The sequence below is a fragment of the Aspergillus affinis genome, assembly GCF_023601865.1.
Source record: "Aspergillus affinis strain CMG 70 chromosome Unknown NODE_4_length_623078_cov_86_301200, whole genome shotgun sequence".
Taxonomy (NCBI): Eukaryota; Fungi; Ascomycota; class Eurotiomycetes; order Eurotiales; family Aspergillaceae; genus Aspergillus; species Aspergillus affinis.
In genome coordinates, this window is record NW_026515785.1 from 429,737 (window position 1) to 454,721 (window position 24,985).

Here is a 24,985-nt window from a genome sequence, read left to right on the forward strand (position 1 = left end):
GTGTCTACGGAGTTTAGCAGTCTTCATCTCCAGAGAGGTGGGGCTCTGGCTGTCTCTTTTCTTTTTCGACGATGAGCAATGCATTCTTATTAGGTTATTATTAGCATTTTACATTATCCAAAGCAGTGCTGCCCAAGGGCGGTTGACCAATGGGAGGCGGGGAGATTAGTTCCCAGCAAGCTTGAACGCAGCAGGAACTCCCCTAGGGCCAGTCTGCTCCGGAGATTGTAATTCTATAACTAATTCTCCCTTTCACCCACATGGACCGACCTGGGAGGGCTGTGGGGAAAGCCGCCGGCTGCAGGGCCGATCCCCGTTGCCGGTTTTGCACTAAGCCAGATTGGCCACAGGCGAGCTGGTGTGATTGGCTGCGGGGGTGGTGTTATCGGGCCCTGGTGATTGGCGGAAGGGGATGAGTAATCGCCCGTGACTGGAGCGCTCGGCATGTTTGTCGGCTTTGCGCGGTACTTTTGGGGAGAGGAGAGCGGGCAGACCTCCAGGGCGGCTTTGTTCGTGAGGATCTTACAGGACTAGTGCGGGTTGCCGGCGGACTAGGTATCTTTTTTTATGTTTCTATGTTTCAATCTTTTTTCCTATAGTTCTGATTCTCGCCATTCCCCTCAGACATACCTGTCCCGAGTACATACTCCCGAAGTCCTGCCATACTCATTAATCAGTCGATCCACCGCCCTTTCCCAGTACGTAATACCAAGCCCCAGTTCGGCCGCCATCAGATCGCAGACCCAATCAGCTGGGCGAGGCTTATCTCGAACCGCAGCAGGAACCAAAGCGGTGGTTGTTCGTGACGTCCAACCGCTGCCAATCTGTTACGTGTGGGAAATCCTTCTTTTCGCTGATCCGGACCTCATCGCCTCGAAGCTCCGGCCTTTTCTCTTATTGATCCTGATGACTGTTCGCTTGCGCTGGGAATTATCATGGCCATCCCAGGAGTCATAATCACCACGGCGGGTTCATTCTTTCATCCCTCCCTTTTTTTTCTTCTCGTTTCTTTTTTTCTTGTCAGATCATCTCTCTCCATGACCCGTCCGGTAGGAGGACTGTAGGTACCTAAGAAGGTCGTTGATCTCGCGTGCAGCGCAGCGAGAACGAATCCACCCCGATTCCCTAATCACCGATTTCTTTCGTCAAATCGTATTATCTTTATCATTGCGCCGAGACTCCTCCCCGATCTGCCTGGCTCCGGTTCCGCTGTGGTCGGTGCTCTGCGCTCGGTGGTCTCTTGCGCCTGTTCTCTGTACTCCCCGACTCTGTCTCTGGCCCTCTGGCCGGCCTCGTTGCGACTGCTCTCTGCCCTGATAAGCTTCTCCGCTGCGGTTCGCACGTCCATTCAGCCCCCTGGCCGTTTCCAATCTGCTTGCCGGTCATTGGTCCGTTGGCCGCGCACTAGATCCCTCCTGCTTGCCTTCTCCTTCCCGCTTCGTCCAGGCCTCCAGGGTCGAGCTCAACCCCGGATATTCCTCATCATTTCCTGATCCTCCATCATATCTCGGGGATCTGACTCTTAGCTACCTGCCTGGTCTTCTGTGCCCCCCCCTCCTTCTTAGCTCAGTGCGGAGCTCCTTGGTGGAGTTTCCGAACATCACGGGTCATTTACGTGACAAGAAATTCCCGCTGCCATTGGAGAGGTCCCTATCATATCGTCATCCCGGATTACCTTTGTGAGGAATCATATCTCCTATCTCTCGCACTCCGCCCAATCTCACCCTCTGCATTATCTATCTGGGTCGCATCCTTCTGGCCGGGATTTGAATGGCTGCCGTTATCACTCTTCAGTCGTCCTCGACGACGGGGCCGACGGCTGCCACGGCGGCCTCTTTTCAGCAGCCCTCTTCTGATCATATCATCCGGCCCCGAGTACCCGGTTCGACTTCCACGCCAATTTCTCCCTCTGCATCAATTGGCACCCTCCCCCGTGTCCCTGTACCCGGTCGGGATGGCCCCAGTTGCGACGCCTGTTTGCGCAGAAAGAGCCGGTGCGCTATGAACGAAATGGTGAAAAAGTGCTATTCGTGCGATTTCCATCGTCAGGATTGCACATTTACCCTGTCTGCGGTGGCAAGCCGTCCTGGCACCGCCGACCTGCAGTCCAAGAAACGAAAGCTGGACGATTCCGCCCCGGATGATGTAGAATCCTCCAAGAGGTATGAATCGAGCCCCGAAGTGGACATCCCAGTCCGATTTCGGACATTGCATATAGATAGACGTGGGAACGCTAACCTTGTCCCCGCTGACAGGCAATCAACCGTCCCCCCAGTTTCCAAACCTGAACTTTCTCGTGCACCCTTGAACGGCCACCCTCGAATCACGTCGGGGTATTGGCATCAGCAAACCCAGCACATCGGTTTAACTACCGAACTGGAACCCACTCTTCTCGAATATCTCCCCTTGGATCACAACCTCGAAGGGTCTATCGCCTCGTCCCGCGTCCGGAAGTTCGGTGACGACGGGACCTTCATGCGGGTGGTCAACACCCTCTCCCAAGCGGGCGTACCGCCGCCCCCTCCCTTGGATGCCATTGAAAGCCTGGTCGCTCCCTACGGCTCGATGTTGATCGACAAATTCTTCGAAAATGTTCATCCGACCTTCCCCGTCCTCATGGAGGACACCTTCCGTCAATCCTATCGCTCCCGGCAAGGCATGTCCCCTCTCTTGCTATGTGCCGTCTACGTGGTGGCCTTGAAGTTTGTGGACGGAGTCCAGACGTCTCAAACCGCCCGACGACCCGATGTCAGCCGCTTGGAAAGTACGGCCCTGAGACTGCTCAATGAGTCGTTGCCTCATTCGACCATCTCGACCATCCAGGCGGGTGTGTTGCTCATGGAAAAGTCCACCATCGCCACATCCGCATTGAACGCTCAATTAGTCACCGCCGGGTTCGAGCTCGGCCTGCACCAGGACTGTTCGGGATGGCGGATGGAAACCTGGGAGAAGGGTCTCCGCAAGCGCCTCGCTTGGGCCCTTTACATGCAGGATAAATGGTCCGCGCTGGTACACGGACGTCCGTCCCACATCTTTTCTTTCAACTGGACGGTGAAGGATCTGGTGGAGCAGGATTTCACCGATGCATTCCCCTCGCCGTCTACTCAGTCCGATGATGCTCCCGTGGGCCACGGTCCTCTCTACTTCTGTCACATGGTGGCCCTGACGACCATCCTTTCCGATATCCTCGACCGCTTTTACACCCTGCAGGCGATCGAGGAGTTTAAATCAGCCGGCAACAACCGTACGCGGATGATCCTGGAACGCGCCAAACCGGCACAGATCCGCCTGAAGGAGTGGTTTGGGCGTCTTCCTGCCGAATTGAAAATGGAGTCGGGCGGCGACCTGTTCGAAACGATCAACGAGGATAACGCCCGCAACGGAGCGCTGCATCTGTCGTATTTCGCCACGGAAATCACCCTTCACCGTTGCATCGTGCGATCTCTCGGCCAGGAGACAGCGGATGCGTACCTGTCTCACATTTGCCGCTCCGCTGCGAAAACGCGGTTGATTTCAGCGATGGACTTCGTCAATCGTCTCCGACCTCCGCATCTCCGCTCCTTCTGGCCTGCTACATCGCGCACCAACTTTGCCCTGATCGGCTCCTTCGGAGTGCTCCTGCGCATCACCGCCCCGACGAAAGAGGAGGGCGAGTTCTACCGTCTCCGGCTGTGCGAATACCGCTGGACCTTGAGCGTCAGTAAGAAGAACGCCGAGTTCCTGGAGTTCGCCCTCGATAGTCTGGATCAGGCCACCAACCTCGACCAACACGTCCCCGAGAAACCGGGTATTGACGAGCTGATGACGAGCGCGGCGAAGCCGATCACCACGACCCAGCCGCGCATCATGTCCGCAACGCAGCTGGACGATTCCATCCTCGAGATTGAACCGCGAGGCGGTACCTCGTCTGTGATCTCGGGACTCGCATCGCCGGCGACGTCGATTAGCGACGAGAGTCTCCACGACGCCGCGATCCCTCCTCTATAAACCGACTCTCCCTATTTACCTCACCTTCACCTTTTCACGGAGGTCACCCTCTCCTATCTTCGACACTCCTCACCTGATGCCATTTAATGACCTCCACTGTTTTTGTTTTCCTAGATTCCGGCGCATTGTTTCGAGGTCGCGCACTTGATGATACCTTGTTGGTTTTCTGGGGGCCTTCACGATTGATTGATTGATCGCATGTGTTTGTTATCTTTGTAGGCTTTATGAATAATTCCCGGGATGGATGAATGATTGTTTTGTTCGCATGTATATATGGGATATTTGTTTATGACGGATGGGAATAGACTGGACACGGCGATCGGATAGAAGAATGAATAATGATTTGATTCATAGCTAGGGTCACTTTGTAGGGTTCCTAGAGACCTTATACCTATGCAATCGAGGGGCAGGCCGTTTTCCTCATTCTGCTCGGTTATAACGCCATTCTGCCCCCGGGAGAGGTGATCGTGCCTCGAAGGGCACAATACCAGTCACATGTTCCCCCGGTCGTTCCTGCCTGAAGAATGAGGACGTATATGTATGTATCCTCTGCTGCTCTCCTCGCCCCCTCAGTTCTCCTCTCGACACAACCTTTCTTCGATCTGCGCACCCCCAGAACCAGCCACTGCTACCGTTTCCCGCGCCAATATCAGGTTTCTACTGATTTGCGGAATGTGTCCCGAACGAAGGTAATTCGAACTATCTATTCCCCAATCTTGTATTTACTTCAGCTGGATGTTGGCTCCATCCAAATACCTCTATTGAACTTCATCGATGCTCATCTAAAGGGCCCCATGATTCCGCGGATTTCTTTCATATCCCTCCAAATCCCTATGATCACGATCAAGTGCTATCTATTGCCCAACATGGTCACCGCTCGTCCTCATTAACCTAAATCTCCGTCGACCACCTCCGCTCGATCAAACTGTCGGATCCACCCCATGATTTAAGCTTGGTCAGCCACAGCTACTATTCCCATCCTGACAATAGCCTCCTCCGCTTACTTTCGCCCAAATTTGAGCTGCCCGCAAGCCTCATTACCGGTAGGCTTGTCATAGCTGCCAGCCACCACTATCGGTTTGCCAGCGTTGATCTCAGTGGTACAATGGTTCCACAGGAGCAGGAACGATGTGTCACAATATGTACGGAAATGTGGCGTCATACTGGTATCCGGACTTCTGAATTTAGAAAACGCCCGTGTTTGGGTGCGGAGTATATATGAGCGGACAGAAAAGGTTTTGCGGCCTTCGCTACGTGAGCATGCCTATATAATGGCGGCAAGTATGCTCCTTGCTGCTGGGTTTGATATTATCTCTCTAACTCGAATGGGTTCTCTATGCATGTGCCATTGTCCGCCATTGTCCGCCATTGACAACCTAGTAACCATACCCTTGCCCTTATCGTGAATACCGATCAGCCCTTGGTCTTCTCCTCGCCTAATATAGGACAGTATCATCTGGGATCAGGAGATTGACTCAACACAAATACATAATCAATTGACCCCCACCTCTCTACTATTCTGCTCATCTCTCTCAACTTCACGAAAAGCAATCATGGCCCGAAAAGACCTCTCTCTCAGCACCGAAAAACCCATAAATGCCCACCTCTCTGCCTCCCCTCGCCCACTGACCCCTCCTACCCCCTCATCCCCTCGAGTCCTCATCATCGGGGCCGGTGTGACCGGTCTCACAACAGCCTGGACCCTCCTGGACCGAGGATACCATGCGACCATTATATCGCGCGAGTGGGCCAACAGCAAAGAGCGACTCACCTCGCAAGTCGCCGGCGCTCTCTGGGAAATGCCCCCTGCTGGCTGCGGGCCCCAGATGTACGGTGCGAAAATCCCCATGGCGCAGCGGTGGGCACTCGAAAGCCTCCGCATATACCGCACGCTCGCGGACCGCAAGGAACTGGCGCGGGCCTTTGGCGTCCAGATGCGCATGTTCACTGCGTTCCATATGAACCGCGTAGACGAGGATATCGTGAAGAGCGATAAGGTGCGGTATATCCAGGAAGCAGAATTAGAGGGGTTCTCGCACGGGACGCAGCTGTTTAAGAAGTACGGGGTGAACGCTGCCTCGCATGGAGGGTTAGAAGATGCATACGAGCATCTCGCGCCTGTGATCGACACGGATGTGGCCATGTCATTCCTGATGCGCCTGGTACGCCGGAAGGGTGGCCGCATGGAGACGGATACCGTGTACGGGGACCTCCTCGACCAGGAAGAGCACCTGCTGAAGATCTACGAGGCCGACGCCATCGTGAACGCCACGGGGGTGTGGGCCGGCGACACGGCCAACGACGCCACGGTCTATCCGCTTCGGGGCGGGCTCTTGCGCGTGATCAATGACGGGACGGACTTTCCCAAGATCGAGAACAGCATGGTCGTGTCGTCACCGACGCGCGAGGACGGGAGTTTCAAGGACATGGCGTTCCTGGTGCCGCGGAACGACCGGACCCTGCTCCTGGGGTCGATCTTGCATCAGGACTCGTGGCAGCTGGACCTGACGCTGTCGTGCGCGGAGGTCGTGCAGATGCGTCGCCGATGCGAGGATCTCCTGCCGTGCTTGAAGAAGGCACGCTTGGATCCGCTGTGTCCGCTGGTGCAGGGGCGACGGCCCATGAGAACGGGCCATGTGCGTGTGGAGCGTGAGAGGAGGCTCACGCCGCGGGCGCGACCGAGTCGGATTGTGCATGCGTACGGCCATGGCGGTGCAGGATGGTCTCTTTCTTTTGGATCCGCAAAGGAAGTGACTCGATTGGTGCAGGATGTGCTGCAGGTGAAGAGTTGTTGCTGAAGGGGGTTAGGAGTGATCAATATGGTTTTAGGTTTACGTCTACAAGAGCGTTCGTACGAAAAGGATAACCGAAATTCAAATTGCGCGTTACGAAAGCAATGCCAATTATCTGGTCATCATCATTCATTTGATTGGTTCAGTCTATAGGGAAGGTTCTATGTCAAAAAGATCCACAACAGAAAAATGAACAACATGATTAATGACTGTGCTAATTCAGCCATTTCTGTACAAAACGAAGCCGTATGATGCAACCGTTAGATGACATGCTAGATACAGTGAACAAAGGAATATTTGAAACAAGAGAAAAAGAGAGTAGTACCCAGGAAAGAAAGAGGGTAGGTACGCAAGGAAATAGTTCCAAAAAAAGAAAAGAAAAGAAAAGAAAAGAAAAAGGAAAGGGATGTAGGTATGTACAGGGCGGATCGTAACCAAGAGAAATAGGAAGAAGAAGAGAGGAGGTGAGAGAGAGAAAAGGAGGAGAAGAGTAAATGAAAAGGTCTGATATCCAAAAAAGGAAATATATCAGGACTTGAGCTTGTCACACAATTTCTTAGACATTGTTCGACTTGTTGCCACCTTCAATGCCGCGGTAGATGCTCGACTGAAGGAACTCGTCTCTCATGATAGTACTGACATCCGAGTTACGGTAAGGATGCGCGTCTTCACGTTGCAGACCGCGCAGCTGTTCTCGGCCGGCAGTGGAGATGGAGCGCGTATGCGAGTGGCGATGAGGCAGAGGAGAAAGCCGACCGGACGGCGAAGCGCGTCCGGAAGGCGACAGACGACCCGACATGCCGGAATAGGAGAGGGCCTGACGCGGGGCGAAGACGGGAAGCGAGGCATTGCTAGGAAGAGGCAGGAAGGACTCGGTGTCTGTGGAGACGTTGCTGAGGCCGGAGCGGATGGAGGAGGCACGTTGGTTGTTGCCGCCCAGCATGGGGAAGTTGTCGTTGCTGTACATGGTCGACATGCCGGAGGCAGCAGAAGAGCGCCACGAGTGGACGGCACTGCGAGGAATAGTAATGACCTCTTCTTCGATGGGCAGCGCTTGTTGGATGGCCGTGGCGACGTCGACGGGGTCGCTGATGCCGGCGCCGGGGCGGCTGGACATGATCTTGGCCGACTTGCCAATCCAAAGCATCTGCTCGTGCTCACGGAGGTATCGATCACCGCTGAAGGACTTCTGCACGATCTTGCGCGTCATCATTCCGAGTTTGCGACGGTGGTCGCTCTTCTCGTACATACGGCGGGTGATCCGTTCAACTTCTTCCGGCGTGGGAGACGAGGTGAGCACAGGAGCGGGCTCCGTGTCCTCGGCGTGCTGACTCCATTCGCCCAACATCCCGAGCATCGAGATCTGCGCCTTCGCGAGAGCCAGAGCATCGTTGGGGGCAACGACGGCACTGAATCGAGAGAAATTGTCGGGGTCGCTGAGAACCCGGAGCGATGCACCCACGTCGGTACAGACCACAGGCGCACCGGTCAGGGCAGCTTCACCCAAGGCCAGCGGGAGACCTTCCGACAAGGACGAGTTCAGGAAGAGCCAGGTGTTCTCCAACACCTTCATGGGGTCAGCTGTGCCGCGAAGGGTAACCTTGCCACGCAAACCCTTGGAAGCGATGATTTCTTGACATTCCGTGGAGTAGGTCGGGGCCTTGTCGATAGCTCCGTAGATGTCCAGGTGGTAATCGTCGAACTTCCACTGGTTAATGATGATGTCAGCGGCGAGGAGTGCCGTCTTGATGTCCTTGGCGTACCAGACGTGGGACAACATCGTAACTGTGGGGCGCTGGGACTTGATCTCCTTAACGGGGGCGAACTTCTGCATATCCGTGATACCATTGACGACGGGATCGACCTTGCGGCGGAAGACATTGCGATGCTCGATACTTCCTTGGCAGGTACCGATTTCGGCCTCCCATCCGGGGTTGAAGAAATCCGCACAGGGGAGGATGATATCAGCATGGTGCAGGGTCAAAGCAGACGTGATGCGCATCAAACCCAGCAATGCATTTCGAACGAACGGCGATAGTTTGCACAGGGCAGACGAAAGGCACAGGTTGGTTTCTCTCCAGCTGATGGCATGGTCCCAAATCTGCAAAGTGCAGTTCTTCTTGACCTTGCAGACCACTCCATAAGAGGCGCTGACACTGTGGTGAGACGCCTGGAACACGCTCGGGATCTTTTCCGGGATGGGGATGGAGAAGATGAACAAGTACCGGTACCATAGCTCCAACGCGACGTCGAGTGAGGTGAGTGTGGGAAGCTCAGTACGGAACCATTCGGAAGATGGCGCGGCGTTGGGCATCTCTTGAGTAAGCCAGAGATTACGCCAGCTCTCCTTGACAATGTCACTGTTCCACACTTGGGTCCAATGACGCGATTCCTGGAAGTAGGTGTTGAGGTTGACGAGGGCTCGAGTGGCTTGATTAATGTCGGCCTTTGAGAGATGGACGGAGCGGGCTCCCTTGACCAATGCAGTGAGGATCGGAATGAAGTTGAGTTTGATGTCGGTGTCACTAGCAGAGGTGACGTTTTCGACCTCGGAGTCGAGCTTGTTCCTAAAGAGACCATGGGTAGGGGTAAGGAAATCCAATCCCCAGAGGGGGACCACTTTCAAGGACAGAATATTCTGTTCGGTCTGATGCTTGGGTACGCCGAAATCGTTGGCCGACTCGCAGATCATATGCCATTTGATGGACCGCAGGGAATTGATCATATCACGTCGACAGGCAGAGACACCACCGCCTTCGTTGGGCCAGGTACCGGTATCAGCAGCCATGACATGCAATGATTTCTCGGTGTCCGAGCCGAAGTCCTTCGATCGAGTGTTGACGACAGCATCACCTCCAGGTCCAAAATTGAACAGATCGCTCATCTTCACCGCGAGGGGGGTCCAGCTAGAGATGTCGTCGTCCAGATCGGCACTGGCTGTAATGGAATCCGCACGAAGATCCAAGTATTTCTTTGCCGCCACCAGGTTTCCACGATCCCGGCTACGCCAGTAAGGCGCAAGCGTCTTGTCTCGCCGCAGAAGCCGGTCGTCCATCCATCGAACAATGATACCATCGAAGTCAGGGCGGTCTTTCCAAGCCTTCCAGATCAGTGAACGAGCACGAGAGGTTGACACTGGGAAGCGCTTGGTGGTCAGTCCGAGAGACCGGGTTAAGATGTTTGAGTTCAGACTCTCGCAGTAGACAAGGGGGTTATCATTCACAAAGCTGGTATGCTTGGGTTTTGCAAGTACGGCCAGGTAGTCATGTTCAATCATGGGCGGGGTCTGGACCGTTTGTCCATTGAGCGTGGTAAAAATCATCGGATGGAACTTGTGGTCATACAACCAACGAGCTTCATACACATCGGCTCCCTGGACAAAAGTCGCCTCTGTGACCTTGGAATGAGGAATCCATCGATCCACCTTCTGAGCATGGCGGAGAGGAGGTGCACACCAGGAGACGGTACAGGTGATATGAGAGAGTGCAAACTCGGCCCGAAGCAACTCGTCACCGAATCGAGGATTCTTGCGGTAGTGGTACTTGAAGCGAACGAGATTGCCATCTTTCATATAGGAACCAGCCTCGATGAGACCTTTGCGGTTGTACTGGATGCTTTGGAGGTTGTTCTGTCCACGCACGCACCGCCTACCCATCGGAATCTTGGTGTCCGAAGTCTTCGAGAGCGTAAAGTTCTTTTTCGTCGGAGCGCGGTAGTCATAGTGGTACTCGTTAAGCAGCTTGCCGTCCTTGAATTCTTGTCTGATATGTAACAAGATCTCCTTGGAGTAGGTGTTGATGTATCGAAGATGCTTCGTTCCCTCAGGCTCGGTCTTAGACTCTCCAAGGTAGATGTAGACTTTGAATCCACCGTCTGCCTCATCGTGTCTGAAAGCAGTGAAAGTTCCATCGAGACTCCGGATGATGTACCTGCTCTTCTTGATGCTGATCGTCATACCCTTTGTCTCGTCCCAGAGCCGTTTGACATTCGTCCGGCCAGCGAACAAGAAAAAGGTAAGGCACATATCCTGGAAGAATTTTGCATAAGACCACAGCATATTCAGCAAAAAGACAAGGGGCACTCGAATGAACGCAGGACGATCACTCATGACATGGGCAAATTCCCTCTGGAACTCAGGGTCAGCCACCAAAGCAACGACAGTGAATTTGATCATCGAGGAGAGGGCGTAATAGAAGGAGTTCCCAATTTTCTTCAGCATGGAGATGGCCTTTTGGGGTCTCTTCGGAATGTATGGGATATAGGCTGGAGATTCGTTATCCTTGATGATGGCAGCTTCACCGGTACCGTAGTTCGCATAGTCGAGGATGCTAACAGCCGTGGCAGCGCCGAGATTAGTCCGCGCAACGTGCACTTCGAAGTCGTTCGTGTCAAACTGTCGCAAGCTCTCCTGGAGCCATTGTCGGTTATGAACTGGGAACTGAGATTCTTTGCCGAGACAGCGATCTAATAGGGCAGTTCGCACGGATTTCGGAAGCTTTTCCCAGTGAGCGTCACATTCAAATCCAAGGCAAAGTTGGCGCAGAAGCTCCTTCTTGGCCCAGCGCACGACGAGCGGCGTGTTGGTTTCTTCGCGGAGCTGTCGGGCGGTGGTCTCGGTTACACCTGCAGTGACGAGCGATTCAGCAAGTACTGCATAGTCGTGCGGCATCCGCAGCATACACTCTGCCACTGCGTGAAGGAGAGTTTCCGCAATGACCTGACAGTTGGCACTGACATCGATTCGCTCATCGAGACCGCGTCCCACACACACCGCAATCCTAAGCTGGGTTGACGTGTTGCAGCTCAAAGCCTGGATGTTCGGGCCCAGCGATCCTAAGGGAACGAGCTCGAGTACGATTTGTCCCTTTTCCCAGGCTCCTAGGGCCTTGTTGACCAGCTCCTGCGACTGCGGAAACGCCTCTTCGATTCTTGGCTCTTTTCTGCGCATGAGCAGGATGTTTTTCACCTCCACGCCGGGATGGATACTGGGAGTAAGAGTCAATCTGGCGTCCGCGGGAATGACAGACATCCCCTCGAAGAATGTTTGCAGCTCCTGTTGAGACCACTCGGGATCCGCCCATGGTGCAGTAAAGGCATGGAAGGTCTTGCCAAGTTCCACCGGTGATTCGACCTTTTTTGGCATGCCCATCTTTGATGCAAAGAGGGCGAGAATGGCAGTTGTCCACGTGGCGGACCCCAGACCAATCACCTGAGAGTATAAGAACCCAGGGAGACAGACTTTCAGGGCAATACCAACTGGAAGTCCAACGACGACTCCCGCCAGTAGGGGTTTCAAAGCATGAGGTCCAGTGAAGATTTTCGTATACTGGTACCAAAGCAAACCGGTGTAGGCTAGAACGTAGGCGAAGAACATAATCATAGCCTCCACGGATGACTGGAAGCTCCAGATGAGAGCGGTAGCCAGGGCAAGACTCCAGACGTGCCACATAAGATATTTACCGAAGGTCTTCCAATAGACCTTCCTCTTGAATTTGATGTCCCGCTTCTGCGAAGGTCGGATATCCTTCGCGGTTTCGACCGCGACAGCCGAGTGTTTACCGATCAAGTCATGGAGCTCTTGGGCCTTCGTATCAATCAACACCGCACCGATGAGGTAGTACGCCAGACCGAAACCAACAGACATTCGGTAGGCATCCGTAAGCGCGGCCGAGAGACCGACAAGATGTCCACCGCTCAGCAGCTCCACCCACTTATCAAGCAGGGCCAGGACGAAGTACAGAATACCGCAGCCTATTTCTCTGCTGGATTGGCGCCAATGGATAAAAGCGTTGTGGGAACGAATTCCTTTCTGGGAGCTGCGCAGCGTGTCGAGAGCCACCTTGGTTTGGATGTTCCACCCAGAACTGAAGGGAATCGGACGGGGGACGTCGGCGTAGCGGCAGTACCAGTCAAGGAGGAAGTTCGTGGAATCCCAATCCCGAGCAAGCTCGAGAACCAGGGTGTCGGGTGTTGCCTTCGTGAAAAACCAACGCTCCTTCTCCGCCATAACATCCTTGAACAGAGCTTCTCTTGACAGCTTGAGAACGGCAGGATCACTCAAGTTCCCGAAGACCTTCTCGTTGCCGTCACCGTGGGTGGCAACGTACCATTTCCGGATTTCAGTGTCATCGGTTCTTCTGATGTGTTGATACCAGGTCACCCACTTGGATGCGATCGTTCGCAGACCAAAGAGAAGGAAACCAATGAAAACGTAAATGACGGCGAGATAAATGGCCGAATCATGACCAGTGAAGGTTGTGACGATTGGCGAAATGAAAAGAATGGGAATGCAAGCGAAGATAACGGTGCGGCCAGACAAAAAGCTGGATCCGGGATAACTGAAACTGGCAAGGGAGGCAAAGGCAGAGAAGTAGATCGTCAGCGCAATGAGATAGAGGTAAAAGATAATTCCAGCACGAGGTCCGTTAACCCCGGAGATTGCAACGAATCCGATGAGACCACCGGCGACAGTGAATGCAATACCAGCGATCAATCTGATCAGCACAAACATGTTCGAAGCAGCGAATGCCATGGATATTAGGTAATAAGGTCCGCCGCATGCGATCCATGTACCGATGGCTCCAGACATGAGAAGCGATATCATCAGGGCAATGGTGGCACTCTCCTGCTCCTCGTACGTCATAAACGCGGATAGATACAGTCCACGACCGATGATGGTGAGCATAAGGATATCAATCAGGGCTGGGAAGGCAAAAACACTGAGGAACGTAAATCGCTGGTACCCGCGCATCGGTTTGACCTTATCGTCTGGGTTCACGTCAATCTGTGCACCGGCATACGACGTGGCCATCTCAGGGGCGCCATTAATCCAATCCGGAAGCTTCTCATCCGTGTACTGCTTTCTGAAGCGATTCGACAGCAATCTTCCGAAGGCACTGGGCGAGATGTCAAAGTACGCCTCGCATCGCGAGCCAAGGGCAAACGATTCAGCAAAAGCAGCCGCTTGGTCGGATTGATTGTTGAATAGGGGGTTTCGATCGGTCACCTCGGCGTAAATCTCATCCAGAGCACCCTTCCTTGCGGCGCAGAAAAGCGAAAGCGCTAATATATCGGCATACGGGTCAATGACATCATTCTGGAGAAGCTTGCACAGACCGTTCGAAATCAGAGCAAGGTCATTCTCACGGCGCTCTTTCAAGATCTGAGTGAAGACAGCGTCGGTCTGATTGAAGAGAGCGAGACATTTGGAGGCAGATGGATAAGATGAATGTTGTTCCTGATACCAGGCCACACGAGTATTGATCAAGGATTCGGGAGACACAGATCCCTCGAGGTAAGAGATAGTGTTGAGTTCCTTGAGCTGGACAAATGAAGGCGCATCGATGAGCTGTCTCCGGATATATGCACAGATGGTATCCGAAGCCTCGCTCTTGGAATCGGTCAAGGAGAGGTGCTGCAACAAAAGGAGTCGCTCCTCGGGGCTCAGGGCGTCAATATCTTGAACAAGTCGACGAGGAAGCCCCGTGTCATCGACCAAATCATTTGACCATTTGGCGAAGGCAATCTCTGTCTCGAAGCAAACATGGCGAGGATGACCCTTTGCGGATAAGAATGTATGTAGTACCATGCCAACCAAACCTTGAGCGTTTTTAGAAGCAAATACTTCAAACCCATCGGAATCCATCTGGTAAACAGCCCAGAAACGCATGTCAACGCTCTTACGCAATCCAGAATCCAACGCAAGATTCACTCGCAAAGAGTCGTTTAAGGCCAAATTGCACAGCTCCCTGAGTGAGGCAACGAGCTGGTCCGAAGTATTCAACTCGGAGGCAACGTAGGTTTGAAGGAATTTCTTCAAAACCTTACCAATATCGGGAACCGTTGTCGCGGGGACCGGATGGAGCAGTGCGAGCGACTTGAGACGTAGCTGGGACTGGAGAATTTCGGCAAAAGCAACTGGCGTTGCCTCAGACCCAAGCGGAAAGCATCCCAATGAATTGTATTCTAGTCCGGCCATGGATACGGACAATGGACTCCCTTGGGATTTGATCTGGGCAACCCACTCTGGCGGATCGCGAACCGACGTGTTCAGGCTGTCGGTCATGGCCGCATGAGTTTCCGAGGAGTCAAGGACGTCGTTTAGAGCCGGGAAAAATTGAGCGAGGGTGTCCCATTCATGCTGGTCTGCCACGGTATTTTCCACGTGTAGGTTGGAGCGCCAACGATCGTGAGCCTTCATAACATCGGCGTCTTTCAACCAACCGAAAGAAGAGAGAGGCTCGGTGATCTTCACGTTCAGGGCGGCATTTTGCAAGGCAGACTGCCGGCCAATCCAAGGGATGGCGCTGTAGAAATTGCACCACTGGAGAGATCTCTGAACCACGGCATTGGACAACGAGGCATTGTCGTCCACGGTTTCCCACGCCAGAACCACAAAGTCCCTCATGCAAGCTTCGGAGACGAAGGCCTTGATCGTCGGCTGCAGTTTCACGATTTGGAAGTAATCCCTCTTCTCACCCTGGGGCATGATACTGGCGTTTCGCATGACGAGACCGGATATGGCGCCATTTTGAAGGGCTTTGTGGTCCTTCAAGAAATTTTCCGGACCAGTTTCCAAATAAACCGCCAGGCACAATTCATCGACAACCTCGATAAGCTTGGAGAAAACAATCGGGGTGAATTTGTCTTCCCAGTTGGCGAACAGAATACCGCTGAAGACCGTGTTATTGAAACTTCCCATTAAGACATTTTCAATTTTTTCGATCGCCAGCAGCAACGCATCATCCTTGGAGATGATGCGATCGAGGTCGACTCGGCCAACCAGTTGTTTCCGTTCCGCGGTGGTGACCGCTTCGAGAGTACCAGGTTGGGAAGGGTCGACGATCAGCAAATCCCACTGGTTCAAAACGCGAAGTTCGTCCTGAGTCGGGGGTGAATTGAAAGTACCCAGGTAGACGCCAAAAGAAGACGGCTTCCGTCGTTCAAAATTCCTCAAAACCAGCTGTTGGTCTGAAAGCCTTTCAAGTCGCTGGATGACGTTGGTCGGTATCGTCTCTGATCGTGGTCTTGTCTATAAGACATAAGGATATGCAGTCAGATCAACGTTCTCGCATAGATCATCCATTGATCGCGAATTTTAGCTGTGCCTACCTTATAATAGCTCCAGAGGCGCGTTACCCCCGAGTAGAGAAGCTTGAGCGAACCGATAGAAACACAAGCTAGCAAGATGCCAATGAAGACCTACTGGCTATTAGTATAAAGAGTTCTCATTGGAGAGAGGATACTCACAAATTGCCACCAGTTCTTCTTCATGTTATCCCACCCCACGGGTGAGACGTCGAGGATCTCGGCCATTTTGATTAGAGATTAAGATAGACGAGCAGAAATAAAATGCGCGTAAACGAGAGACCGAATAAATAAGGAAAAAATTATACTATTAAAGGATAGCGCCCTCAAGGGCTTGGGTGGTTGAGGGGTCACAATCACTATCTCCAGAGAACCATGACGGTGCCATGCACTGGTCCCCGCGAGAAGTCCAAATATGGGGGGGATATCAGACTCCCGTCAAAAAGGTTAACGAGAGGAAGATACGGTGTAGAAAGATCGAGGAAGGAAGAAATGGAATAAGAATGATAATAAACGAAAGGAAGGCGCAATAGTCCAAGAGAAAAGAAAAGAAAAAGGGAAAAAGAAAAATTGGCGTTCAATCAGAGAAGGGACGATCAATCATCCAATGCCAGCCTTTGCGATCTTGGACTTCTAAAAGCAAAGATGTAAGTAGTGGCTTAGTTGCAGTAGTAGTGATATGGTGACAGACTGACAGTACTAAATTTTCTCGTAATAATCCTTTTCTTTTTTTTTATTTCTTGCTTTCGCCCGATGTCTTATTCGGATGGAACCACTATGGGTAGGGTCTGTGGCGACGCTCCAGACAAGTCCCAGTAAACGGGACAAAAATAGCGAGGAGAAACCAAAACCTGCAAGACTAGTTCGACGCTAAGTAGTTAGGACTGTCTGAGTCTAATAAAAAAAACTTAACGGATGACAGGCGAAACTAAGTCTCGGGCAGAAGCCATGAGAGTGGCAAATGCTCCAGGACATCGACAGCGTGGCAGTCGCCATGGAAGAGCGATTGACGATGCCTTTTTGTAACTACGGATTCCGTTCTTTGTGTCCAGTGACATTCTTGTAGAACCATAAGCGAGTACATCATTTGACAGGCTTTGACCACCGTCGATCATAATCCAGACCACGATCATGACGATCATCAGGAAGAACCGTTCCGCCCTTCGCAAACCCCCAAATGCTGGGGGGCCGACGCGAACAAGTTGTGCAAAGACAAAGGATGAGCCACGATGTCCGATGCGGCGTTACCCCCGGTTGGGGGGCAGGAGTCCGACCAGAGGCAACGGGGACAAGGACGTGCATTTTTGCCCAAATGGACTGCGTTGCTGACCGACTGAGCATCTCGAGGAAGGAAAAGAGACGAAGCAGGAAAAAAAAAAAGAAAAAGAAAAAAAGAAAAGCGGGTGCGGTATTTGGTATCAGTGTAATACGAGACCGTATTTGGGGGGTTTCATACAGTAATACGACGATACTCTCTGTGTTTCTCAAATTCCGGCATTTCCAAATCTCCGCCGTCTGACGATACCCCGTGATACTAGTCGATACGAGGTGTTGGCTTTCTCTCCCCGTCCTCCACTTCTCCCCGTCTCTCTCTCTCTCTCTCTTCCTCTGCTTCCTTCTCTCACTCGTCTCTCTCACAGTTGCCTCGGTCAGCGAGCATCGTGTAACCAACTGCCAATCGATCTTCGCTAGCCAGACTGACTCGCTTCCCACCCTCCCTTATTATCGTCTCTCTACCCCACATCCCTCCCTTCATCGATTCTTTTCCGGCCTTCCAAGATCTTAGCGACTCTAATTTTGGACGAACCAACTTATCAACTCCGTCCTCCCCTAACTCCTTTTGCTCTAAGGCTCCTAGCCCATGGTCCATCATGGATAATCAATTAGTGATTAATGAACGGTCAATTAATGGATACATCCCCTTCTTTACTTGGGGCTCCTTCGGCCATTGTTCCTCTTGGCATGGGCCTTCCCTCCCATTGGATTTTGTCCCACTATCCCGGGTTTTGGGGGATGAGTATTTCTAACATTTCGCCGCTCTTCCGTCTAAATTCCCTTCATTCAACCTCTGCAAAGTAGTTAGCGCGAGATCCGTGGGTACGGACAGTCCGTCTCCGTTGCCCAAAAATAATTGCAAAAATTGACAAAACATGAGTGAACCAAAAAAGGTCTCAGGGCAATTTCCACCATCCCAAGCCATCGGTCGATATTGGCATTGTGAATGACAAACTTGCCGCCGTTGGAGGCGCTGAGGACCTGTCGATTTGCCGGTCGACTCGGTTTGCTAGGCGCGGCCTAAGTCCGGGTCCGACATGAAAGAACTCTCGATTTGATCGGATGGTGGAACCATCAGGGCTTGGACGTCGGACTGTCCCTGGTGCCGTGTGGAACGATAAGCCAGAAAATTTCCGTTATTGGTCTCCAACCAGCATAAATAGGCATACATAATGTGATTGAGTCCGTAGTCAAACGACGATCTCCAGTCTAACTCTGCTGCATCATCGTGGTTGGATCGGAAAAGGTCCACCCTGCCATTCGTTCTCTTTGCTCGCCTGCAGATTCCTGTATCTTTCTCAGTTTCGTCGTCTGACCCCTGGACCACATTCAAATGGTTCCTCTCTGGGTCCTTCGCGTTGGCTGTTACTTCGGCCTTATAACTTGCACCACTCCCCCAGGTGTTTGGCCTGGAAGATTCCCAACTGTCATCGCTCCTGTGCCTCCATCGCGGACCTCTACTTCCAGCTCCACCGGAGTGACTAGTACCGCTTTACCCGGAGTGACTTCGTCGGCGCATTCGTTTACTACTTCCTTCGTTGAGACTTCATCGGTTGACACCTCGTTCTCGTCTACCCTAGTCTCGACTCCATTTACCCTCGTTACATCTTCTGCCTCGACCTCGTTTGCTTCCACTTCTTCTGCAAGCACATTCGTTTCTGTTTCTTCTTCTGCTTCTTCCTCTTCTAGCACTTCGCTGTCCTCCGGCACCCGGGTATCTTCTAGTATTCCCGTGTCCTCGAGCACCGCCGTGAGCCCATCTCGCACGATGTCTCTCACCTCGTCCAGTGCCATCCCCAGCGTCACGCCCTCGGCCTCGCCGATCGCCCAGGGTACCATTGCGGGTAACATTCTCGTTATTGCGAGAGACACGGCCGCCGCCGGCACCGCGTCCTCGGGACTCAACGCATATGGCATCCCGTTCACCACTCTGGTGGTCCCTCAGGCAGGCGCCAGTCTGCCTGACCTGAACTCCACCTCCGGAGGAAACTTCGGCGGTATCGTCGTTGCTGGTGAGGTCAGCTATGACTATGGTGGCACCCGAGGCTTCCAGAGTGCATTGACCACCGATCAATGGAACCAGTTGTATGCCTACCAGCTCGACTTTGGCGTGCGCATGGTTCAGTACGATGTCTTCCCGGGACCTTCCTTCGGCGCCTCAGCCGTGGGTGACGGATGCTGCGCTTCCGGCGTGGAACAGCTGATTTCTTTCTCCAATGTCGACGACTTCCCCACGGCCGGTCTGCGAACCGGCGCCGGCGTCAGCACCCAGGGCCTCTGGCACTACCCGGCTACCGTCAGCAACACCACTACCACCAAGGAAATCGCCAAATTCGCTGCCAGCTCGGGGTCGTCGGGTGATTCGACTGCCGCTGTCATCAACAACTTCGGTGGCAGAGAGCAGATGGCTTTCTTTATCTCGTTCGACACGGTCTGGAGTGCCACCTCCAACTATCTGCAGCACGCCTGGATCAACTGGATGACTCGCGGTCTCTATGTGGGACACCGTCGTATCAATCTCAACACCCAGATTGACGACGTGTTCTTGGAGACTGAAGTATACAAGCCAGCCGGAGTCAACTTCCGTCTCACTACCGCCGACTTAAGCGGAATCGCCGACTGGGTTCCCACCATCAATGCCAAGATGAACGAGGGCAGCGACTACTGGGTCGAGCTGGGACACAATGGTAACGGTAACATTGAAGCCGCTACTGGGAAGACTAACGGCGAGTCTCGCTGCAACGGCGGCGGTATTGAGTTTGACTCGCCTCCTGACACCCCGTTGGAATTCAAGAAGCCTCTGGGAACCGGAACCAACCTTTGGCCCTCGACTCAGACCTCCTACGGCTGGACCACCGACTGCACTCAGCTGGATGATCTCCTGATCTGGTTGTCCAACCCAACCAACCGTGATAAGTTCGGTCATATTTCGCACACTTTCACCCACCTGGAGCAGAACAATGCCACCAACTCCGACATCAACAAGGAAATCTCCTACAACCAGGCCTGGCTCAAGCAGAACGGCTTTACCGAGGCGAAGTACTTTACCAGCAACGGTATCATCCCCCCTGCCATCACTGGTCTTCACAACGGCGATGCCCTGAAGGCTTGGTGGGACCACGGCATTACCAACTGCGTTGGTGACAACACTCGCACCCCTCTGCTCAACACGGTCAACGACATGTGGCCGTACTTTACTACCGTTGACACCGACGGATTCGCCGGTGTGCAGGTCAACCCGCGTTGGGCCACCCGTATCTACTACAACTGTGATACCCCTGACTGCACCGTCCAGGAATGGATCGACACGTCTGCCGGCAGCGGTAACTTCAATGACCTGCTTGCCATCGAGAAGGCCGACACCATGCGTCATTTGTTTGGTCTGCACCGCGACCCCTACATGTTCCACCAGGCCAACCTTCGCAATGCCGACACCACCCCAATCACCGTCAACGGTGTCAAGGCCCAGTACTCGATCTTCCAGGCGTGGGTTGAGACCCAGGTTCAGGAGTTCGTGCGTCTGGTGAAGTGGCCCATTGTCACCGTCACCCACCAGCAGGTATGTCACCATTGCCCATCCCCATTTTCCCCTATTCGGTTGAAGAATCTTTCCATGCTGACAGTTATTTCTCTAGATGTCCCAGAACTTCCTGGAACGTCACACCCGTGATGCCTGCAACTACTCTCTTCAGTACACCATTGCCAACCACCAGATCACTGGTGTGACGGTGTCTTCCAGCAGCAACACCTGTAGCGTCCCCATCCCGGTGACCTTCCCCGTTGCTCCCACCAACACCCAGAGCTTCGCCACCGAACAGCTCGGCAGCGATCCTCTGACCGTCTGGGCCAAGCTGTCCGGCTCCCCGGTCACCTTCACTCTGTCCACTCCTATTGCGTTGTAATTGACCCAGCGGAAGATTACAGCCTTACGGACGCTAGGCACGAACCAGGAACTATGCTAGCTCTGAGAAAACACCAACAAACACATAATAATTAATGTTTATTGATGGAATATAGAGCTTTCATGAAGGAATGTCATCAATTGTTTTGTTTTTAAATTGTTGTACCACCCAAGCAGCGATGGATTTGACTTTCTACTCCATAGTGAAATACATAATTCCACGATATATTTTGACGTGTACCAATTGATCGTCCCATCTGCCTGCCTAACACGTAAATCTTCCCGGGGAGGAACCCCGCAAAAAGCGCGCCCGTACCTGGAGAGCAACCAAATCCCGATGTCTAGACATCCAACTACAAGTAGTTATCTATGATTCGCATAAGCCGACACGCAACCAAGAATCATGACACCAGCATTACCCTCTCCCTCCTGCCCATAATGGCATAACAGCTCATCACCCCGCAAACAATTCCCTCTCGCTTGCCTGCCTAGTGTTCACCTCTTGCCACTGCCACGTTGACTGACGTCGACCTAAATGACGCACCAGTGACACAACCAAGTAAGCCCTAGGGATATACCCATGTCTACAAATGGATCCGCTAGCATAGATGATAACCTGACCGACGGTAATTAATTGATGTTGTATAATTTTAGGGAAATGGAATAAACAATGTCTCGGAGGAATTTCGGTCAATATTGGCTTTTGTCTTGGTTCTCTACTCCTTAATCTCTGTGTCGTATTCTCGGTGTCTGGTTGAAATGAATGTATATATTTGTACGGGGTCCTCCAGGCAAGGTCGGAGTATATTATCGCATGCCAAGTTGCATCCGAACCCATGTTCGCTTGGCATTGCCGGAAAAAGTAAATACGATTCATTAAATTTCCGAAGCGGGCACGATATGATATGACCTGATGTGATATGATATAATATATAATATGATGTGATATGATATGATATGTATGTCGTGCTGTACATACTACGTAGGTAGGTACAACACGGCACCAGATCCGATCCGTACCCAGAACAACAACACGAACAAAGAATTTATGCCATGCCATGCCATGTCATGTCATGTACGACTCGACTCGTACTCGGAGAAAGCCAACAGAGCTTTGTGTGGCATTGAATTTTCCCCAGACGCGCACGCCATGAACCTTCCCCTCGCAGAGCTCGTATTCACATCGAGCTTCCCCTATCCCACCCAACCTAAAGATGACGGCAGACGGGTAGACGGCAAACCGACGGTGATCTAGCTGACGAGAGACAAAGAACGAGGCAATATCCAAAAACTCAATTGTCGGATTGGGCAGGAGGCTAGACTGGCCTCGAAAGACCTCTTGGGTCGGCTTTTGGATTTTGGCCCTTCAGCATGGCATCTTTCCCCCGCTATCCTGGAAAAACAACGCGCTGAGTTGGGACCAGTAACTAGTCAGTACACCGTAGAGATGCCCCGGTGAGGCACAGCCGTTGGCACCGCGGAAGAAAATCGCTGCATGGCAAGCTTCAGGCCAGAGATGCCAGGGGACCAGGGGGATGAATGGTCGGGATTCAGTTATGACTCTTTCCTGTCCTGTCGTCTTAACCTGTTATTATTTTCTCTCATCCTATTACTTTCTTGCTTTTCCAGGCGTGCGTGAGAAGAGCCTTCCGGCCGACGGCAGGCCATCTAACTTTCGGATCGAATATGACTTCTCACACGGACCTGTAGCGATGGAAAGAGAATACGAACACATGATTGGACGACAGGTTGGAGTAATAATCAGCATACCAACCAGCATCTCATTGGAGGAAGTGGCACTAGAGTCCGCAAGTGTAAACAGCGACGTCCGCCACCAAAACGTGGTAGTGGAGCAAGGGGGGTTGAAAAACTACAGAGTCCTTCGTAGGATGGAACACGCTTTTTTCCTCGGTGTCCATAGTCCGTTGCCTTCTTTTTTGTTTCTTCGTTTTTTCTTTTTCGCTCCGTGTTTCTCTTTCTCTTCCTTCTTTGCTTCTTCTTTCCCGTTCACTGTCCGCAAATTGTCCGAGACAAGTGGACACACCCGAGCGATCAGATCCCTGGAGAGAAGTAAGACTAGCGTCTCCGGACTAAACTAGGAAAAACAGAGCCTGGACAGCCACCGGAATGCGACGAGTCATGACGTTGCGGCTCTCGGATTTCCAAACCGCTGCCGTGTGTGTTAGAGTGCCAAGGCCCTATCATACGAGGTCAGACGGTCAAAGAAAGAAAGGCAAGATGCCGACGTGTTGCGATGGCGAGCCGAGAACGAGTCGAGGAGAACAAGTCTGAGTAGGCGAGAGTTGGCAGATCCCGTCCGCTTAGCCCTAAAACTAGGCCGAACTAGCGTCGTATCGCCGGGGAATTGTAAAGATACGCGATCCTGCTGGGCCGTACGGGGCGGTATTCCCAGATTTCCATCCGTACCCATCTGACCGTAAGGAATGTACGGCGCCCGACCGTAAGAAATCCACCGGATCGGCGACATCTCGGGACTTAGCGGCTAGTGTCCGTGGACGGAGTGGATTGGATTGATCAGATTCCCTTCACCCCAAGGACAGCAGCTTGATTGGTAGGGTTCCAGCCCCGTAGAAGGTCCTGTTAGAAAGATTTGAAAAGAGGTGCCAGGCCCCATATTTTTGGCACCAAATCACCTTGGTCAGGAAGGCGGCCCAACGGACGAAAAGTGACTGATTCCCTTCCTCTTTTGCCGGCGCTACTGTTTGGTCACCACTTGGTGCCCTTTCTTTGTGCTGGTTCGGTTTTTCTGCTTTTGCTCCCTTTCGTTCCCTGTATCTCTGTCTACGGAGTACGGAGAAGTCACTCCTCGTTTCCCTCGGCATGTTTGTTTCTGCGTTTCTGTGTCTTTAGGGGGAAGTTCAGCCCCAAGTCTGGTCCAGTCCGGAGTAGTCCTGTTAGAGATAGCTGATGCTGCATACCGAAGTCGCCATTTCGACTAGCTGGTCACATCCGGTAGCAAACTTGCCATATCCAGCATGAGTTAGCCTCAAAAGGTGTCACATCACGCAAGAATAAGGAGAGCCACCCTGGCCCGAAATTGAGATCTAGACAGATCCGAAGAGGTCATCCATGCTCCCAGCCCGCCACTCACTTGCCTCAGCCACAAGTTCATTCGAGAATAATTAGTCAGGGTCTCAACGAAGTCAGAAAGAGCGAAAGCCAGAAGGCACAAGTCCAAACAACGAAGGTGTGGCGCATGGCAAATAGCCTGGCGCTAGGCTTCCGCGTTCTTCCTCAAGACCCTCTCAACCCATAACTAGTCCCCAGTTTGCCCGGTAGGGTCACATTGCAGATCGAGCCTGGACGTCCCTGGAGAACAGCGTCTTCGAGGCCATCTGGGGTTGCACAAACTCCCAGCGATCCCGGGCCTGAGTCGTATCGCCTCCCCCTCCACGGCTCTCTCATATCCTCTCTCTTTGTCCCGTTTGGCCCTCATTATTCCGATCTCATTTGATTGAATCCGTCAGGCGAGGCGTCAGGCACGGTGGTGTAACCAACAAGTCGAAGCTTTTCGTCTTAAGTGCGATCCTTTCGCGATCCTGTTGGAATTGTTGGAATTTTGGGGTGTGGCGCAGGCCTCGAAGCAAAGCAACGTGCCTTTCGTGGCGATTATCTTATCGCCTGATCGACCAGCCCTGTCTCTCCCCTTTTCTTCATTCCTCTCTCTTATACGCCCCTCCATCGCTACCCACTTTTTTTTCTTCTCCTTCACTTTTCGTCTTCTATACTCGACCCTTTTTCTTTTTTTTATTCTTTAATTTAGCTTCTTCATTCCTCGTGGTTTAATTTCTACTAGTCGCTTTGCTACACCTTCTATTCGTTTCTTCATCTATTCGTTCTTTCGTTCATCCATCTTTCGCTCACTTTTTCTTTCATTCATCTCTGAACTCATCGACCAGACACTCCCTACCCATCCGCCGCG

General features: G+C 52.6%; 4 protein-coding genes across 4 annotated transcripts; 3 read left to right on the plus strand and 1 right to left on the minus strand.

Annotated features, from left to right (window-relative positions):
• Nucleotides 1–1,770: 1,770 nt before the first annotated feature.
• KD926_008037 (putative C6 transcription factor (OTam)) lies at nucleotides 1,771–3,987 on the plus strand (the record flags this gene model as incomplete). Its single annotated transcript, XM_053103839.1, has 1 exon — nucleotides 1,771–3,987. The coding sequence occupies one exon, from the start codon at nucleotides 1,771–1,773 to the stop codon at nucleotides 3,985–3,987; it is 2,217 nt and encodes a 738-aa protein (XP_052960602.1).
• Nucleotides 3,988–5,540: 1,553 nt separating this feature from the next.
• On the plus strand, nucleotides 5,541–6,785 carry KD926_008038 (FAD-dependent oxidoreductase; the record flags this gene model as incomplete). Its single annotated transcript, XM_053103850.1, has 1 exon — nucleotides 5,541–6,785. One exon carries the CDS (start codon nucleotides 5,541–5,543, stop codon nucleotides 6,783–6,785), a length of 1,245 nt encoding a protein of 414 aa, XP_052960603.1.
• Nucleotides 6,786–7,335: 550 nt separating this feature from the next.
• gtb3 (glycosyltransferase family 4 protein) lies at nucleotides 7,336–16,094 on the minus strand (the record flags this gene model as incomplete). The annotated part of the gene is made up of 3 exons (XM_053103861.1): nucleotides 7,336–15,810; nucleotides 15,891–15,980; nucleotides 16,029–16,094. 3 exons carry the CDS (start codon nucleotides 16,092–16,094, stop codon nucleotides 7,336–7,338), a joined length of 8,631 nt encoding a protein of 2,876 aa, XP_052960604.1.
• A 2,380-nt stretch (nucleotides 16,095–18,474) lies between these two features.
• agd3 (putative extracellular serine-rich protein) lies at nucleotides 18,475–21,043 on the plus strand (the record flags this gene model as incomplete). The annotated part of the gene is made up of 2 exons (XM_053103872.1): nucleotides 18,475–20,700; nucleotides 20,777–21,043. 2 exons carry the CDS (start codon nucleotides 18,475–18,477, stop codon nucleotides 21,041–21,043), a joined length of 2,493 nt encoding a protein of 830 aa, XP_052960605.1.
• Between the last annotated feature and the right edge of the window lie 3,942 nt (nucleotides 21,044–24,985).